The sequence below is a fragment of the Pelophylax lessonae genome (genome assembly GCF_965119305.1).
Source record: "Pelophylax lessonae genome assembly, chromosome: 11".
Taxonomy (NCBI): Eukaryota; Metazoa; Chordata; class Amphibia; order Anura; family Ranidae; genus Pelophylax; species Pelophylax lessonae.
The window spans coordinates 24,968,045-24,987,782 of record NC_138778.1 but is presented as its reverse complement, the minus strand read 5'-3'; the positions used below and the strand labels follow the sequence as shown (position 1 = coordinate 24,987,782).

At 41.6% G+C, this 19,738-nt stretch overlaps 1 protein-coding gene across 1 annotated transcript in view; it reads left to right on the top strand.

Moving 5' to 3' along the window:
* The window catches only part of CA10 (carbonic anhydrase 10), a 305,312-nt gene that overhangs the window by 159,211 nt on the left and 126,363 nt on the right, over positions 1-19,738 (top strand). The window contains exon 2 of the mRNA XM_082272483.1: positions 9,757-9,831. Coding sequence (XP_082128609.1) covers positions 9,757-9,831 — 75 coding nt within the window. The remainder of the gene's footprint in view (positions 1-9,756; positions 9,832-19,738) is intronic.

Sequence of the window (19,738 nt, the reverse complement as noted above, 5' to 3'; positions counted from 1 at the left end):
TGTTCACACCTATGCGATCCGATTCATGTGAACTGACAGTTTGCACTGCGATATGTGAACTGATCTGGGGGTGTCGTTAACTTTGTATTGACACCCCCAGCGATTCCCATAAGGCAGTGTGAACTGCCTGCAAGTCGATTGCGATGCGGGAACATCCATAGGCGTCACTTTAAACATTTTTAATGGTTACCAGTTTAGAGTTACAGAGGAGGTATTTTGCTAGAATTATTGCGCTTGCTCTAACGATCATGGTGATACCTCACATACGTAATTTGAACACTATTTACATTTGCAGGCGTGACTTAGATATGCATTTTTTTCCTTTTGACCCGTGAGCACCCGAGGACGAGGGGCGCTTAAAAAAATGTAGTTTTTCTTGTTTATTTATTTATTTTTACACTGTCCCTTTCAAAAATTGCTGATCACTTTTATTGCTGTCCCAAATAATGTAAACATCCCTTGTGATAGTATTCGGCAGTGACAGGTACTCTTTATGGAGGGATCTGGGGTCTAAAAGACCGCCAAACCCCTCCTCTGCACCTAAAAGTATTCAAAACGCCAAAATCTGCATTTTTGAATGCTGTGGATTTTTTTAAATCTGCCCCATTGGCTGCTGAGTGAACCGGAAGTAATGTTTTGACATTGTGACATTGTGACGTCGTGACATTTTGACGTCATGACGTTGTGACGTTGTGGGTTACTACATCGGAGACCCGATCAAAGCACTTAAAAGTATTCAAAACGCCCAAATCTGCATTATTGAATACTTTGTATTCTTTTAAATCTGCGCCATTGGCTGCCGAGTGAAATGGAAGTGATGTTGGGACGTCGTGACATTGTGACGTCGTGATGTTGTGACGTCGCCAAATTGTGATGTCACATCTGGGTTACTACATCGGAGACCCGATCAAAGCAGATTCCAGCTTTTTTCGGGTCTCAAGCCACACACTGGTGGGCCGTTTGGGTCTCCCAGTAGGGCAGGAGACCCGGGCAGAGTGGCGGAAGGCGACGGGAGTGGGGGAATTTTCTCCTCCCGCTGCTTGTGATAACCTTTGATCAACTATATTAAAAAAGAATAGCGCACACATGCAAAATAAATGACTATCAAATATGGAGACAATCCATAAATAAAAATGGGGATTTAGTCCCACCATATGGCCATATCGTGCTCAAGCCCACCACTGCGTCAAAGTACCCCATTATCAGTGGGTCCTACACTATCCATAAAAAAGGGGTGAATCCAGCCTCTCTAACCCTTGGAGACAACACTCCTTGCTGGGAAAGATGTGCTAATGCACTACTGCTTAGCCACATCCATTGTTATCACATGAAATCTGACCGTCTGCTCTAAAAAAAACGGTGCCCCTAGCTGCAGGCATCTACCCGGTACAACCGCTTCCTCAAATGGCATACAGGTACATGATTTTTTGGGAGGGGGGTTAAGAAAGGGGGGGCTGTGAAAAATGTTGATTAACCGAAAGTGTAAATAAGCCATAAGAGACAGCAATTCAAAGAAAAGGGACGTATTGCCGCGTTGAAGTGAGCACAGGAAGATCAGATGGAGTCTGATTGGTTGTTACAGTCTACAAGCACTGTATCTGTTCTCTGATTCTTGTTCTATGCCCCCCATACTGTCCTTAAGAAACCCATTGGTCGCTCTGTATGCCGAAGCACACTTTTTGGCTTATCTTCATTTGCATTTATTTCTCGGATTGCTATATAAGCCTCCATCTCTCTCTTTCAAAAACGTAAGAGGGAAAAAAAAAAAAAAACTAAAGCAGGGATCAAGGAAATGGGAAACAGTTGCACAATCTGGCACATCTGTTGTGATTTAAAACTAAGCTTGGGGAGATTAATTTTGATTTGCTTATGTAGGTGGCTCGGAGGAATTCCATTGTCTGGGCCGTCGGGACATCTATAATTTACAGCTGATGTTGTTCTTTATCTGAGCGGCTCTAATGACTGAACACTACATGAAAACAATTTGAACAAGATTAAGTTGAAGATTAAATAATGTTGACCAGTTGTTTCACAGTTTGAAATGCTCCGTGCGTGCGGGGTAAAAGCTTTTTTTTTTTTTTTTTTTACAAATACACAATAATCATCTTTAGAATAATAATATTAAAAATAGAAGCAGGCTGGATACATAACCAGTTCTATTTCCCACAATTACACCAAGTTAAAGTCTAGCTATGTATTGCCAAGATGAAAGATGGATCTGCTTATATTTTGTATTCCCTTTTTCCTTTATCCCGATCATCAGCGTGATAGTAAAAAGATTTTTGGCTTGGCCTCCGTAAGGTTTTTTTAGACCCCTTCATGACCAGGGCGTTTTTTGCTATATAATAATATAATATATTATAATTATATTATAATTAATACTAATTATAATATAATATATATATTATAATATAATATAAAAATAATATAATAATAATAATAATATTATATTATAATTAATAATAATTATATAAAATAATGTAATTTAATAATAATAATTATTTATAATATATTATATATATATATATATATATATATACATACATAATTTAGTAAAACTAAAGGCTAAACTTTTATTTTTATTTTAGTTTTTGATAGAGTGGAGCGGAATTACAACCCCTGTCAGGATTGTAATGCTGTCTGTGCCCCCCATTAAGGAGATTCATCTTTTCTATTTGTCCTGTTATCTATTATCACTGAAAGTAACTGAAAATCCCAAATTTAGGGTTGTCCCCAGAAAAGTAATACAGGGGAAATCTTCCAATGGGAATACTGGTTCTAATGACTTGGGGGTCCCCAAAGGATTTCCCTTAATTTGCAGGGATTTACTCTTACTTCCTGTTTGGCCATGGGACAGGAAGTTAAGGGAAATCTCCGCAATTTTTTATTTTTTTTTGCCTTATACCATTCCCTCTTTATTTCATCTCCATATGTCTTTTTTTTATTATCTGTATTTATGCATTGTTATTTCTTTCATTATATTTATGATATATTGTATTTTATTATTTACTAGTGTATTTAACATCATGTACATGGATCCTGAAGAAGGCCCAAAATTGGGCAAAACGCATTGACCCAGATCCTTTTGCACTTGTATCTGCATTTGTTTATCCCGTTAATTTGGGTTGATTATATATGTGTCTGGCTATGTCATTGCTTTATTGATAATTTATAAGATTTTTAACATTTGATGGATTAATAAATTGATTATGTTGTTATTTATTTGTGGAACATCAATAATTATTCTTCAAAAATTTAGGTCAAAATGTATTCTGTCTTTAAAATGGCGCATGGTGGTGGTCGTGGTAGTATATTGTCCATACGGAAGTGGCGGGCAAAGAATGGGGGGAGTGAGTGTCAGTGCATTGATGTTTAGTTGGGTAGTGCCAGGGCTGCTGTTAGAAATCACGCCTACCTGGCAGGGCCCCCCGAATATATCAAGACAATATTTTCAAAAAAAATACACTAAAATCATTATTAGTGACACAAACATACAGTAACAGCGAACCTATGTGAAGTATCCCTCTTTAAAGCGGAGTTCCACCCAAAAGTGGAACTTCCGCTTTAGGGAGTCCTGACCCCCCGACATGCCACATTTGGCATGTCATTTTTTGGGGGGGGAGCGGGTACCTAGTTTTGACAGGTACCCGCTCCCACTTCCGCTCGGAGCGCCGCGGCGCCCTGAGCGGAAGTTCTCCTCTCCCCCTCCCTCCCTGCAATCTTCTGGGACACGTCAGAGGTCCCAGAAGATTGCCGGCCAATCACGGCGCGCAGCGCGACTCGCGCATGCGCAGTGGGTACCCGGCTGTGAAGCCACAAACTGTAACAGCCGGGTGCCCACAGCAGTGATGCCGAGGGAGAGGATCGAGGCTTCCGGTGGCCGCATCGCTGGACCGTTGGACAGGTGAGTAAATGGCTGGAACTCCGCTTTAACTGTTTTTTACATTTAAAAAAATAAAATAATTTTTAAAAGTTAAAAAATGTTTACAATTATTATTACAACTTTTTAAAATTATTTAATACAAGGTTAATTTTTTTTTTTATAAAATGTGTTATTTTTTTACAGGACAGGGAAGCCTGCAGTTCTGTAGGAGGGGGTGGCACAGTGAAAGGTGGGCACACGGGGTGGGGGGGATCAGAAGCAAACAGAACAGGGAGGGGGAGAAGTAATTACAGGAACAATGCCCTGTGTCTGTGTCTTTCCCTGCAGCAGCTGAAAGCTGGCATGGGGAGGGGGACTGGCTTTGAGCTGCTGCAGAGAGCCGCACAGAGCTTCCTTTTGTATTTGTCCCTTCGCCCGAATGCACCGGTGAAGGGACCACCAGTCCTCCTGTAGGGGGCTCCCCTTTGTGCCCGGGCCCCCTACAGGAGGACTGGTGGTTCCCCCCCCCTATGAGTGGCCCTGGGAAGTTCAATGTCAGTGCAGCAGTGGAGAGTGGAGTAGTGTATTTCAGTGCAGTGGTGGTGGGCAGGGTAGTGTTTTGTCAGTGCCGTGGCAGTGACTGAGGAAGTGGGTGGCCGCGAGCATGGTACTGCATGTCAGTGCAGTTACAGTGCGCAGAATAGTGCATATCAGTGCATTAGCATGGTTAGCATGCAAGTAGGTTGCAGTGAGTGAGTAAGTGCTTGTCAGGGCAGTGGTGGTGAGCAGGGAAGTGCTTAAGTGCACGTCAACGCCGTAGGGGTGAATGGGGTAGTGCATGTTAGGGCAGTGGCGATGAGCGGGGTAATTGGTGGCAGTGATCTGCACTGGTGGTGATCTGGGTAGTCAATGCATTTGCACTGAGTGGGGTAGTGATTGTCAGCACAGTGGTGGTAAACAGGATATTGTGTCAATGTACTGGCGCTGAGTGGGGTAGTGCATGTCGATGCAGTGGGGGTGAGTGGGGTAGTGCATGTCGATGCAGTGGGGGTGAGTGGGGGAGTGCATGTCGATGCAGTGGGGGGTGAGTGGGGTACTGCATGTAGATGCAGTGGGGGTGAGTGGAGTAGTGCATGTAGATGCAGTGGGGGTGAGTGGAGTAGTGCATGTAGATGCAGTGGGGGGTGAGTGGGGTAGTGCATGTCGATGCAGTGGGGGGTGAGTGGGGTAGTGCATGTCGATGCAGTGGGGTGAGTGGGGTAGTGCATGTCGATGCAGTGGGGGGTGAGTGGGGGAGTGCATGTCGATGCAGTGGGGGGTGAGTGGGGGAGTGCATGTCGATGCAGTGGGGGTGAGTAGGGTAGTATAAAAGAATGGTCTTTTGTTATATAAAAAAAGGGCCAAATACAGCGCTTGCTAACCAAATTCCAATGGATGTTGTATATGTTCCTAAAATCAATTAAACCAAATGCATAAAAACTATTATAAAATCCACAATAAACGGCAATAAAAGATATAAAGGTGATGTTGTGCTCACATTATCCCTTAGTGCATAAGCGACTGTGATAAAAAATATAATTAGTAAAGATTACCAGCTCCAATATAAACAATTATATACAATTCAAAAAAAGAAAACAGTCCAAAATTAAATAGTGACTTTGTGCTCAAAAAAATGTCCTTAGTGTAAGTGATTCTTCACAATAGAAAAGTGCAAATGCTGTGGCTTGATTGGCTATGGTGTCGATTCCTTCTCCCAGGTGAATGAAAGAATTGGATCACTTACCAGATGCAGTGGGTCTCATATGTCGTATGACATTAAGACCATTCAAGCTTTGGTGGCCTCCTGGGCCAAAAGATTCCCCCTTTAAGCGATCCTATGGATTGGTGTGGCTCCACTGGGCTCCGGGGTATAATCAACCCAATGTGATGGGAAGAGAGGAAAGAAAGCTCCAGATAGCGTAATAGAGTCGAATAAAGTTTATTACCCGTACATCGGGTTCCGAACACAACATTAAAGTATAAAACACTCCCTGGTGGTCAGCGGTGCGCGCTGCGCGTCCTCCTCGCGGAATCAACGGGCTACTTCCGGCTTGCGTTCCACCCAGGGTAGCGTAATGACGTAATGCGGTCCAAGCTGACGCGTTTCGTCACATCCGGTGACGTCCTCAGAGCTTGGACTGCATAACAAAGCGTGCCCTAATATAGCAAGAGTTCCACCCCTATCCCCGCCCGCATTACTGCGTTACCGGAAGGAAGAGGGAGACGGAGGTGTCCCCATACTATAGAATCGATGGCAAGTGGCCTGTCCACCCTCTATTTTCCCAATTTTGAAAAAAATATATATTCTAGGTGGGGGTGAGTGGGGTAGTGCATGTCGATGCCGTGGGGGTGAGTGGGGTAGTGCATGTAGATGCAGTGGGGGTGAGTGGGGTAGTGCATGTAGATGCAGTGGGGGTGAGTGGGGTAGTGCATGTAGATGCAGTGGGGGTGAGTAGGGTAGTGCATGTAGATGCAGTGGGGGTGAGTGGGGTAGTGCATGTAGATGCAGTGGGGGTGAGTGGGGTAGTGCATGCTGATGCAGTGGGGGTGAGTGGGGTAGTGCATGTAGATGCAGTGGGGGTGAGTGGGGTAGTGCATGTAGATGCAGTGGGGGTGAGTGGGGTAGTGCATGCTGATGCAGTGGGGGTGAGTGGGGTAGTGCATGTAGATGCAGTGGGGGTGAGTGGGGTAGTGCATGTAGATGCAGTGGGGGTGAGTGGGGTAGTGCATGTCGATGCAGTGGGGGTGAGTGGGGTAGTGCATGTCGATGCAGTGGGGGTGAGTGGGGTAGTGCATGCCGATGCAATGGAGGTGAGTGGGGTAATAGGTGGCAGTGCTTTGCAATGGTGTTGAGCAAAGTGTCATTACCACCAGCACCTTATCATAGCTATAAACACAGGGCTATCAGTAGAACATAATAAACATTTAATAGTAAATATAAGCCCCTCTTGCAGCACATAATAATAAAATTAAAATAATAATACGGTAGTTGATATTCCAATAATAGTGATAACAAGCAATAAATCATAGTGATAATAGTCCTGGCAGTAGGACAAAGTAATAGCTCCACAAACAGCATATTATTTTAGTAATAACAAGTTAACAACCTTAGAAGAAGAATTTAGTAGCAGTAGAATATTATTATATATGCCCACCAACAGCACATTATAATAGTAATATAGAAAAAAAAAAAAAAAACACCCCATCGGGAGCACATATTAAGAGCTATAGTAAGCCTACCAGCAGTACAGTCTAAAAATAACCCCATCAACAGCACAAAATAATATTATAAAAAAATATATATATTATTGTGCCTGCTAAAACCTCTATTTCACATTGTACAAAACACAACCCAACCTTGCTAATACTTGATAGCTACTACCAGGGCTGCCCCTACCATGGGTCCCACTGGGTCCATTGGACCCAGGCGGCACTTTGAGAGGGGCAGCAAATTGACGCCCAAGATTTTTTTTCCAGCAGTTTTGTGTGTCATCAGTTTGCGGCGCATAACGGGCGGCATTTCCCCCATCTCATACTGCTGCCCATAGTGCAAACTGATGAGTAGGTGGAGGCGGAGGGTGTGCGCAATGATGTCAGACATTCAGACAAACAAAATAATACTGGAGTTTGTGGTTTGGAATTGAATACAATGGTATGTCATATAATTGGGCATGTAGACAAGGTGCTGTTGCATATAAATCTGACTTCCGGATAAATTAAATTTTATTTTGAAGTATCATGATATAAAATAAAATTGTGTGGGCCTTTTGGTGGGCATTTCATTTTTGGACCCAGGCAGCACAATGTATTGGGCCAGCCCTGGCTACTACAAATGATAATTAAAATGTGATAACAGTTTGTCAGCCCCCTTGTGATAGCAAAAAAGTTAAAGTGGTTATATCCCCTGTGTAAAAAAAAAAGAAAAAAAAGCCTGCAAGACAATGGCATAATGTGCTAGAATGCATCGCATACTAGCACATTATGAAATACTTACCTTAGAACGAAGCCCCGACACGGTCGCCTGGACACCGCTGAGAAAGCTGACATCTTCCCTCAGGGTCTCTTTCGGGTTCGGCAGCTCCGATGCTGTGAGTGGCCAGAGCCACGATGAAGTCACTCCTGCGCATGTGCTACGCGGACCTTCAGAGCGCATGCGCTGCTGGAGTCAGTGGCTGCATGCAGGGTGAATATTTCCTAAAACGTGCAGGTTTAGGAGATATCAATTTAACCTACAGGTAAGCCTTATTATAGGCCTTATTATAGGCTTACTTGTAGGTAAAAATTAAAAAGCATAGTACACTACCACTTTAAGTAAAAAAATAAAATAAAAAATTAAAAAGTAAAGCTTAATAAAAATAAATAAAGAAAAACACCCAAAATTTTTTTAAAGACCCCCCCAGTAAAAGCGATAATTCCAGGGCCATCATTCACTGTTACATATATGGACAATATGGAAAACGTTGTTTTGACGTGTTCGGTATCTATTTACTCAATGTAACCTTTTACAATGTACCAAAAATTAGACTTTATTTGGCTGTGTGCGCTAAAATTAATCTGAGAGCATTTTTTTTTTTTTTTACTGAAAATATAGATTTGATAAGCAGTAGTGAAAATATTTTGTGACATAAAAAAATTGCAACTGTCTCACTTTTTTTTTTACAGAGACTGTGCTTTTAAAAAATAAATAATAATTTGGGTGGTTTAATTAAACTTCATGTCTAAATTGTGCATTTTAACATGTTTGAGAAATAAATAAATTAAAAAAGGCTCCGGTAGCAAAAAGGTTAATAAATATACTACAAGATCTGTAAAAAAAAAAAAAAAAAAAAAAAGTCTTCTGCTTTTCTAAGATTATATAAATTTTTTTCCTAATCTCCTGTTTTAATGACTCATCTTTATTTCGCTCCTATCAGTATAATCAAGCTGTTATTATCGTTTCATTCGTAACTTTAATTTGGTTTATTAAAATAAATTTGCGAGTTAAAAGAATATTACTTTCAATTAATTTTTCATTGTCATTGATCGTGTGATGTTTAAAGCTGAACTTCAGGCAAACGGCAGAATAATTAGATAAAATATATATTACATAATATATTTTATATACTGTATATATATATATATATGTGTGTGTGCACTCGCCTGCACCTTGCTATTACCGGGTTGGACCTCCTTTTGCCTTCAGAACTGCTTTAGTTTAATGTTTAAATTTAATAATTTAAAGGATTTCATAAGGTGTTGAAAACATTCCTCAGAGATTTTGCTCCATAGTGACATGATAGCATCACGCAGTTGCTGCAGATTTGTCGGCTGCGCATCCATGATGCAAATTTCCCATTCCACCACATCCCAATGGTGCTCTATTGGATGTGAGTCACTGTGGAGGCCATTGGAGGACAGTGACCTCATTGTCATGGTGAAGAAACCAGTGGTGAGATGATTGGAGCTTTGTGACATGGTGCATTATCCTGCTGGAAGGAGCCATCAGAAGATGGGGACACTGTAGTCATAAATGGATGAACATGGTCACCAAGAATACTCAGGTAGGCCGTGGAGTTTAAACGATGCTCAGTTGATACTAAGGGGCCCAAAGTGTGCCAAGAAAATATCCCCCACACCATTACACCACCACCAGCAGCCTGAACCGGGGATACAGGGCAGGATGGATCCATGCTTTCATGTTGTTTACACCAAATTCTGACCCTACCATCTGAATGTCGCCGCTGAAATTGAGCTCTATCTAAAAAAGGTTGGGCTGGAGATGGAATTCAAGTAATTAGTAATTAATTATAACTTTTTTTTCTGTACTTTTACTAGAGTGCTATACAAAACTGAGATTGTCCTTTTTTATTCTTCAGCACAGCAAAATTCACCGAAAATCCATGAAGGCTGGTGGGCCTATAAGGAGGTCGTTCAGGGGAGTTTTGTTCCAGGTAAGATCTTCGTAGAAAAATGTATGCTTTGCACCCCAGACTTCTGACAAATGTTTCTGTAAAGCCCCGTACACACGTACCGATGGTCGGCTTACAAATGTTCCTCTTTTCTCCCCGGGATGTCGGTGTCTGCTGAAAAGTGCAAAGACAGCACAAGGACAGCACAAGAATTTTGTCCGCCGACTGCAGAAGTGATGTCATGTAATGGTTAACTTTCCCTGTGTTTTCTATTTTCTGAGCATGCCCAGTCTTGCAAATCTGCGGTCTGTCGGCCGAATTGTGTACTGACAGGCGAACAATCGTCCGTTCTGGTGTCGGCATACAAATATTTTCATGTTTGCACGAAAGACTTTTGTCCGCGGATTGTGCGCAGACATCTGTCGGAGGCACCATACTAACACGCGTACAATCGGCAGATCCTTCGTCCACCGACGTTTGTATGCCGACGATCGGTACGTGTGTACGGGCCTTTAGGCAGAAACATTAAATCATTTTAAATGTTATATGGAACCCAGTATCTTCACCTATTGCGTGTTCATGCTCATGAAGGAATGAGTTACCTGTGCTCTATAAGAGATGTTCAAGGTTCTTGGAGAGAAGTCTTTTTGTCTGGTTCCTCAAAGAAGACCTTTCACTTCCATCATTAACACTTCCATCATGGCTAAAAGTAAACATGTCAACATAAAAATTAGAAAGTACCTGCATGTTCCTAACAGGACCTCGTTTGTCAACCATTATGCACATGTGGGGAGCTTCATCTTGGATATTCCCCATCATGGGCTGGAATCATTCTACTGGTAATGGATACTACTCAATCTGGTGTTTGATTTATCCTGATGAACTAGCTAAAATTTGAGCTGTAGGTGGCCCTGTTGGCACCCTCCCTCTCGACGTCCATTATTCCAAAAAATCAAAGAAATTGTCAGCCAAACAATCAGATGCAGCCACTCTTTGGGCATTCTTACAGTTTTGGGTCCTGGCTGTCAATACAACAGCTGACAGAGGAGATTGTTGCATCCACACTGTTTAGCATGGATGGGGGTATCAACAGATTTCTTACAGTGTAAGGCCTGCGTAACTCCAAACCTTTAAAAAGTACTAAGGTAAAACTATAAAATCATAAAATTGACGTAGGCTTCACATACCAGTGAAACTGGGCTTTCTGTTTTTCCCAGTGGTAAGTACCCACTGGAACATTTTGAAATGCCTGTTGAACCTGCCAGTAAAATCATTAAAGAAACTATACTTTTATTGGATGAAAAAAAATGTAAGAAAAAATCCGCACTTAGGATATAAATGTACCAAACTAGGAAGTATGCTGGCTGCAGCCCACCGATAAAACTATAATCCAAAGATATATAGTTAAATAGAAACAGTAAAATGGGAGGTAGATGGCGCTGCCTGCATGAACAGCTGTGTGTGTAGTAAATATAAATATAATACAGTCCTAATAGGCAGAATAAATATGTTCTTAAATAAAGTGCTTTATCAATAAAAACGTCTTAAAATTCATATAGTCATGTGAAATAAAGTGAATAAGTGCAAAAAATGGGCTTAGGACCCTTACCTAAAATTAAAGTACTCAAGTAACTGTGCAAGGAGGGAATAGCCCCAGAAGTGGGCTCAACTTCCTCAAAAGATAGAAAAGTGAAGGAGTTGTTCATGCAACTCAAATAAGCAGTGACAATAGGAAAAGAGAAAAATTGGTTTAACCAATCGAACGGTGAACAGTGTGGTAAAAACCATACTGGTACAAAAAATCACATATAAAGTGCTATAAAAATAGTTATGATAAGCAGGTAGGCCCAATAGGGCGTGTAACAGATACACAAAATAATATGTTGTATACGATGCGATTCACCAAAATTGCATGCACACCATACCACTCTACTAAAGTGCTGGATAGTGCAGAAAGGAGTAATAAAGTGCTCAATAGAATACACAGATACTGAATAGATAAATATACATGTATAAAAGTACTAAAACTGTGATAAAGTGACTGAAAAAAGTATAAGTGATTTTAAAATCCCAAAAGCACAGATGCTGTAAAAAGTTTCATAAAAACTTTAAACGCACAAATGCCCTAAACAATGCGATTTGAGTTCCAAACGCACAGGTGCTATAACAGATGGGGGTCCCAAAGACCCAAAGTCCCACAACATAAATTCCTCAGAGGAAAAAAATGTCCAAAATACATGCAACAACCAAATGTAAGACAAATGTCCTTGGAATGTTCCCAAATACCGGAAAATTACTTCAGTGCCAGGAGTAATATATGTATCACAACCAGAGTGACTTTGTTGCAGGTGCCAAAGAAATCCTCAAGTGTGCTTATTAAGGTATGGTGGTCAACCGGTGCTCCCCGCTCTCCCAGGACTGCACTTACTAGAAGTAACTACCCCTACAGGGGTAACAAGCCTGTGGGTATTAATTGGCTCTTCTGCTCCTCAGATCCAAACTGGTCAAATAAATCCAGATGGTCAAACTGGGTCATATCCCTATGGATGGAGGCTGTAATCTGCCCGAATCCTCTCCCTCTAAAGGTCACACTCTCTCAAGGTCCGGAGGTATTCCAATGGTGTATATGGGGAAGAAGGGGCTCACATAGTATAATATCGTCGGTGTAAATCCAAAATGTTATTGAAATAATACTCTCATAAGACGATATAAAAACGGCAATAATAGGTGCAGTAATGCTTGCAGCGGTGGCGCACTTCCGGGATGCGGTGCGCTCCACACAACCGGATGTGCGTTCCACGAAAGTGGATGTGATGCAATGACGCTCTACGCGTTTCGTCTGTCCGACGTCATCAGGAGTAGCGTCATCACGTCATCTCCGCCCATATATAACAAAAGGTAACCAGGCAACCTATAGCCGGCCAATAGAAAAAATGCACGAAGAGCGGCCAATTATGCCCTTATCTGACGTACACTGTTGCCGGGTAGAAAAAAACTTTTGTCAACGGTCAATTTGAAAACAAATGACGTATGCTGTTACCAGGCAGAGTTCAATTTAAGGAAAACAGCATTGCATACAGAAACTAGTACCGGGTACAACAGCTACATAATGCTTTTGCAAAAAATATTACAATAACCAATAAAGAGGATTGTACATCAAATGTACGACCCATATTATGCGGCAACTGCGTAGTATTTCACTACATAATTAATAATAATTTGGTCGTGAAATCAACCCTTAAGGTGCCGGATCACATTTTTCATATTGAATTAAGCATATAAACATCCTTAACAGTTCATATATAATTATATTAAAATCATATTTTAAAACTTATTAATTCATGGGGTAAAAAATCCCTTATAAAAACATATTAGGACATACAAACAATTAATTTCTGATACAGGAAAGACAGCAATAAATATAGGGAAATAGTTTCTCATATATGAACATATATCTATATAGAGATTTCAGGTCTAAAAATATGGTAATGTGAGAAAACACCTCAGACCTGGGGGAAAAATAAATCTGCAGAGTCCATATGTGAAAAACATGGATCACTGGAAGAATAATTAATAATAATCTACTAATTAATCTACTATTAATGGTGGAAAATGACGATAAAAGACTTTTTGATAAAATATCTTATGGTTAAAAAAAAATTTAAAATTTAAAATTGGAGATAAAACAATTTAGGTCTATACCATTTTATGGTATAGACACAATTTCAGGTCATTGGAGAGGAGATAACAAGAAAAGAAAAATCTCCCAGAACGAAACCAAGTGGATTTATTTACTTGAATCCCTCCAACCGAAAGGGCTCAATTGTAAAAAACATTCTTCCAATTGGCCACCAATATTTGGGGCATTCTTCCCACTAACCAACATTGTAAGGAGAATTTCACCCATTGACCATCAATTGATGTAAGGGGTATTCTTCCCAGTGACCATCAATATAAGGGGTATTCCTCCCAATGGCCACCAATGCAAGGGGTATTCTTTCCAATGATCATTATGTAAAGGGTATTTCTCCCAAGGGCCATCAATGTAAGGGGTATTCCTCCCAACGGCCACCAATGTAAGGGGTATTCCTCCCAATCACCATCTATGTAAGGTGTATTTCTCCCAATGGCCACCCATGGAAGGGGTATTCTTCCCAATGACAACCATTATAAGGGGTATTCCTCCCAATGGCCACCAATGCAAGTGGTGTTCTTTCCAATGACTATCAATGTGAAGGGTATTCTTCCCAATGGCCACAAATGTGAGGGGTATTTCTCCCAATGGTTACCAATATAAGGAGTATTCTTCCTAATTACCTTAAATAAAAGGGGTATTCCTGCCAATGCCCACCAGTGTAAGAGCTATTTTTCCCAATGACCATTATTGTAGGGGGTATTCCTCCCAATGGCCACCAATGTAGGGGGTTATTTTTCCCACTTACCACTAATGTAAAGAGCATTATTCCTTACTGACTAAAAGAGCAGAGGAACATTTACATTTTCAGAGGTTGCTAGGGGTTCCTTGAGCTGTGGCTGCTTGACCTCCCACCTTATGGTGCCTGCATAATTCCAGCGCAACTTGGCATAGACAGTGGCATAAAACCAATGATCTTTTTAACTATCTGTAAGGATGGCATTCTCTCTACTGAACTCTTATTGTGGGGCATTCTTCCTACTGACCACCACTATCAGGGACATTCTTCCCACTAACCACCAATATCAGGGACATTCTTCCCACTGATTCCCAATTAATTATTTAGTTGGGTTCCCTGAGACCAAAAAATAATTTCAAGGGCTGATCAAGGCTGATATACTGTAGACAATATAGTGTTAAGAACACTTGTTGGACCTGCAAGTCTAAGTATAAAGCACAACTTTAGAGTACAATGCTCAGTGTATATAGAGCGCTTTTATCCTAAAAATTTTGCCATGCAGGTAATGTTTAATAAGAAATAATTAGAAAAACATCTCTCCAGAGACTGGATACCGAATGTTCAGAGACCATGTATTGTAAGCTCCTGGATAGTGATTATCTCATATTTTATTAGGCTCCTGGAAGATTGGCTTCAATAGCAAATGTCAAGGTACTTGTGACTGATTGCTCCCAATAGCAGAGTCTTTGTTGCTCATCCAGATAAGCACTTCAAATAAAAAATAAGATGAATCATACATATATCAACATGATTGTCATATGGATGTATCCAAGCATGAAAAACACCACTTAAGAGTGCAATGTTTGGTGTTTAAAACTCCTTAGATGAATGCTGTAAGCAGTAATTACTGTAATAGAACATAGAAAATAGTCTGGTATCCAAACAAGCTGCCTTTCCAAGGATGCCAGAATTCATTGCCAGGAAGGTCTAAGCAGCAACCGATAAATTGCAAAAATCTCTACACACTCACATGATTAGCAAAAACATTTAAAGTGGTTGTAAACCCTTACATTGACCCACTAAAGTGACCAGCCTCAGGTGATACAGAGAATAACCAAATCCTCCTACACAAGTTGTACTTGTTTATCTGCACCCCATCCTTCCCTACAGCCATTCAAAGTACAGAGCTAACACAGCATTTCTTAGCTCCAGCAGGTAGGGGGCGTGGATCTAACGTCACATACACAGCACAGAGCTGATGGTAACCTGAGACCTGAGTGGATGGAATGGACATGCCCCCCCGCCCCCCTTCTACACCCTCTCAAAGGAAAACCTGGCAAGCTGAGGCTGTGTCAGTCCCCTGTTATGTGCTGGAGGGTTACTCAGCCAGGGTCCCTCCAAAGGTTGCTAGGGGTTCCTTGAGCAATGAACAATTTCTGCCTGTCAGATAGGTTTCCTTTGATTTTTTAGCTATCTGTAAGATGTTAATCCTTCCAAATAACCCCAAGTGTAAGGAACATTCTTCCCACTGACCATCACACTAATGCTTTATGAGTATTGTATTTTTTAGCATGGGTTCTCTGAGATCAGAACATTATTTCAAGAGTTCCTTCATGTTGAAAAGGTTGGGAAAGTCTGGTATAAGCTGTCAGAAGTGACCAGTACAGATAGCAGAGGAAGGAGAGAGCAGCCAGAAATCATAATAGGTGCTTGGGACTGAGGCAAGTACACACTATAGAAGGGTATGCTTTGCTCATTTTTTAATTCAGACACTTACAGCCACTTTAAATCCAAAAAAGTGACTCCATTGTTTTAAATATCCTGGTCATTTAAGGATAAAAGCATCCTATAAGCACCAATCATTGTGCTAGTGCTTTATATTTGGACTTACAGGCCCAGCCTGGGATCTTACCACTATACCATCTATATCGGCAATACTGCTAACCAATAGCTTATGTGGAATTTTATCATGACTTGATGTCTATATTTGTGGGGTATTATACTCTATAGATATGGCATAAATACTGTATAATATATAATATATCTTGATAGTCCAGGGGTCTGCAACCTTTTTCAACTATTGCTCACTGTATTTTATGATTGTGATTAGGGATGCGCATAGGTTTGGCTTGGGTCTGGTCTAAACCCATGTTCGGCCAAACCCATGAGGAAGCTGTCAGTGCCAGGCCAATCAGCTGCTGGCAGGGGATTCCCTGCTCTGCAGGGGTTGGGATAATTATGACATAATTTACCTAGTAAGGCCCAATGGCCTGGCACTGACAGCTTCCTTCTGGATTTGGACAAAACCCAAGCTCAGCCCTCATTGTAATATGAGATCTGGAGATGCGTCAAAAATAGGTCTATATTACCTTAACTGTTGTCAGGAATCAGCAGCAGGGATAGCCAGATCTGTGTGACTCTACTCAGGAAACTTGGACCAAACTGTGTGTGCTTTAAGTGAAATTTATTTGGGTGAACAAAAAACCCAGTGACAGAATGCCTAACTAGTTAACCTAACTCAAAGCTAAATATAAATATATATACAAAAATGGGGAACACAAAAAACAGGGGAAACCTGGAGGTGCAGGGAGCAGATGGGAAGGGAGGACCAAAATTGGGATCAGGAACAAGGGAGAGCAGGTACAAGGCAGCAGGGTACAGGGCAGGAGTGAGATCAGGATCAAGTGTAAACAGAATTTGGCAGCAGCAAAACACAGAAGCCAGAGGCTCTAGTAGGGGAGGACCTAAATACCCTCCCAGCAGCCAGCATCAGGAGGAAACTGATTACTGGGATCTGCTGGCTGCTGGGAGACACCTGCTGGTGGACACCAAAACTACAACCTTACATTCTGAGAAGCACAGTACCACCGGAAGGTGATCCAGATCCTGACAACTGTATTTTAAAATCAGAGGAACCCTACTTCCTTCGATCTCTATTTCAGGTGTTAGGTGTAGGGTATTCCTATTCAATTATGTAGTGATACATTTTTGCAACCAATGTATGATGAGGATGGCTGCTTTTTCAGATCTCTTTTGCGATTTCTACCTATTTGTATCTCTGTTGCACGTCTTTCCTCACTTCCTGTCTGGTGAAACTGTTGTCACGTGGACAGGAAGCAAGGGTGAATCACTTTAACGGAGTCCTGGACAGCATTAAAAAGCCCACAGGAGTTCTATTCAATCCCCTCGCTAGTCAAAACTACAAAAAAAAAAGTTTTTGGCCTGATATCCGCATATTGAAAATTGTGATTCTGATCGTTATAACCATGTCGAAGCCACACTACTAATTATGCAACAGCAAACCATGTAGTAACACTAGGGTTGGATTGTCGTCACTGAAGCCTGTAGACCAGCCTTTCTCAACCTTTTTAACACAGAGGAACCCTTGAAATAATTTTCAGGTCTCAGGGAACCCCTGCTAAAAATTACTATATTTACAACTCATGACACATTAGTAGTGGGATGGTCAGTGGGATTAATGCTCCTTACACTTGTGGACACCGGGAAGAATTACCTTCTTCCAGATAGTTCAAAAGATCAATGGTGTCATTGGAAACGTATCTGAGAGGCAGAAACTGCCCATTGCTCAAGGAACCACTAGCAAACTCTGGAGGAACCGTAGGGTTCCACAGAACCCTGGTTGAGAAACACTGCTGTAGACAACTTTTGCCATCCTGCTGGATCACTTGTTTTTTATGAAACCTTTCCTTGTTTTTGCCCTGAGTTGTATATTTACCCTTGCTGTGTATTCCAATACATCACCCGTCACGTGATGTCATTAACGCACATAGCAGGCAATAGATGTCGCATCGCCAATAACTCAGAAGTTTGACTTTGCAAAGTTGGCAAGTCTATCTATTGCATCCACAAAACATACATAGGAATACTGTATTATCTGCAGCGTCATCTATCACAGTTTATATATGTTCATTCCAAGCAATCAAAAGCGCTATAGAAAAAAAAATGCACAGTAGCATATTTGGTAAATTATGATTAGAAGTTATTTTATAAATAATTGATTTCATTCAGTCGCACCTTTTTTGGAATCGTTTCCCCACAAAAACCGCCTGCAGCAGCAGTCAGTGCGGCATGAAATACGAGTAAATGTGTGGAATATAATGGAACAGATGTATCAGCAGGTTAAGCTGTCCTAAAGTATAGGGTGCAGGCACAAATTACCAAAATGTAATTAATGATAACATTCTGCCTTTTGTCTGCAACCGAAAAAATTGGCATTGCATGTCCAGTCGAAGTTGCTTTCAGATAGAGGGCACAGCTGCTTCTACCGTAATGTTGGCCATCTGGCTCTTTTCTGTTAAATGTTATGTAATTATACTATACTGTACATTAAAAAAAACCTTTCATCTTTAAAGGGTTGTCATCAGTCAGCAGTTCTACCTGATTGGTTTCCTGTTGGCTTACCACTTAGATCACCCATTCTCAAATAGTGTTCTGTGGAAGCCCAGGATTCCTCCAGAGGTTGCTAGGGGTTCCTTGAGATGTGGCTAATTGATTTCCCATTTGATGGTGCGTACATGGTTTCAGGGCCAACGTCACGTGGCAAAGCCAACTGCAGGTCACAAATTGTCAGTCTAGTTGTATGCAATGCCAGGACAAGGTCATCTAGAGCCCAGGCAAACATACCAAACTGTGCCCTCCCCCAAAAATTTATAATCCCCCCCCCCCCACCACCACCAAAAAAAGAAAAAAGAGCACTAATCTATGCTTACCCCCTAGGCATACATTCCCCCTCCTCCCAGTACAAATCTGCTCGGAGGATAGTCAGTGGACGGGTGTCAGCAGAAAGAGGATGCTAGGGAGAGTGTCCTGAAGGATTCTAGGACAATATCCCCCTGGACAACATCCCCCCGGACAATATCCCCCCTGGACAACATCCACCCCGGACAATATCCCCCCTGGACAATATCCCCCTAGACAATATCCCCCCTCTAACCTTTACCCTAACACTAACCCTAACCCTCTAACCCTAACCCTATGTCCAGGGGGATGTTTTCCGGGGGGATATTGCCCGGGGGATGTTGTCCAGGGGGATGTTGTCCCGGGGGGATTATGTCCAGGGGGATGTTTTCCGGGGGGATATTGTCCCTGGGGATATTGCCTGGGGGATAATGTCCAGGGGGATATTGTCCTGATACCGTCCTGAAGATAAGATAATGGATTGTCCACCAAGTCGTCTTAGAGAAAGTAAGAGACTTAATCCCATTCATCTAAAGTGGAAGGATGAATTAACAGCCTGGCTGTTCCATACCTAAGTGAACTAGAAGATAGAAGTCCTCAGAAATTGGGAATAGTTAAATTGGAGTATCCCACTATTTCCTTCTCCTATCCCTACTCCTATTACAAAAAAAACAACAAAAACAACCAAACACCCCTGGACTGTTTAATGGAGTGAAGAGCCAAGAGGAGTGTAAGAATTGCATCGTTGTTAACCGGGTGTTGGTAATTAGGGTGAGACCCGCAGAGTGGAAAAAAACCTGGAAACACCACCAAAGGGTTGATGTTCCAGACAAAGCAGGGGAGGGGGGATGTTGTGATGCTCGAGTAAAGAAATGTGA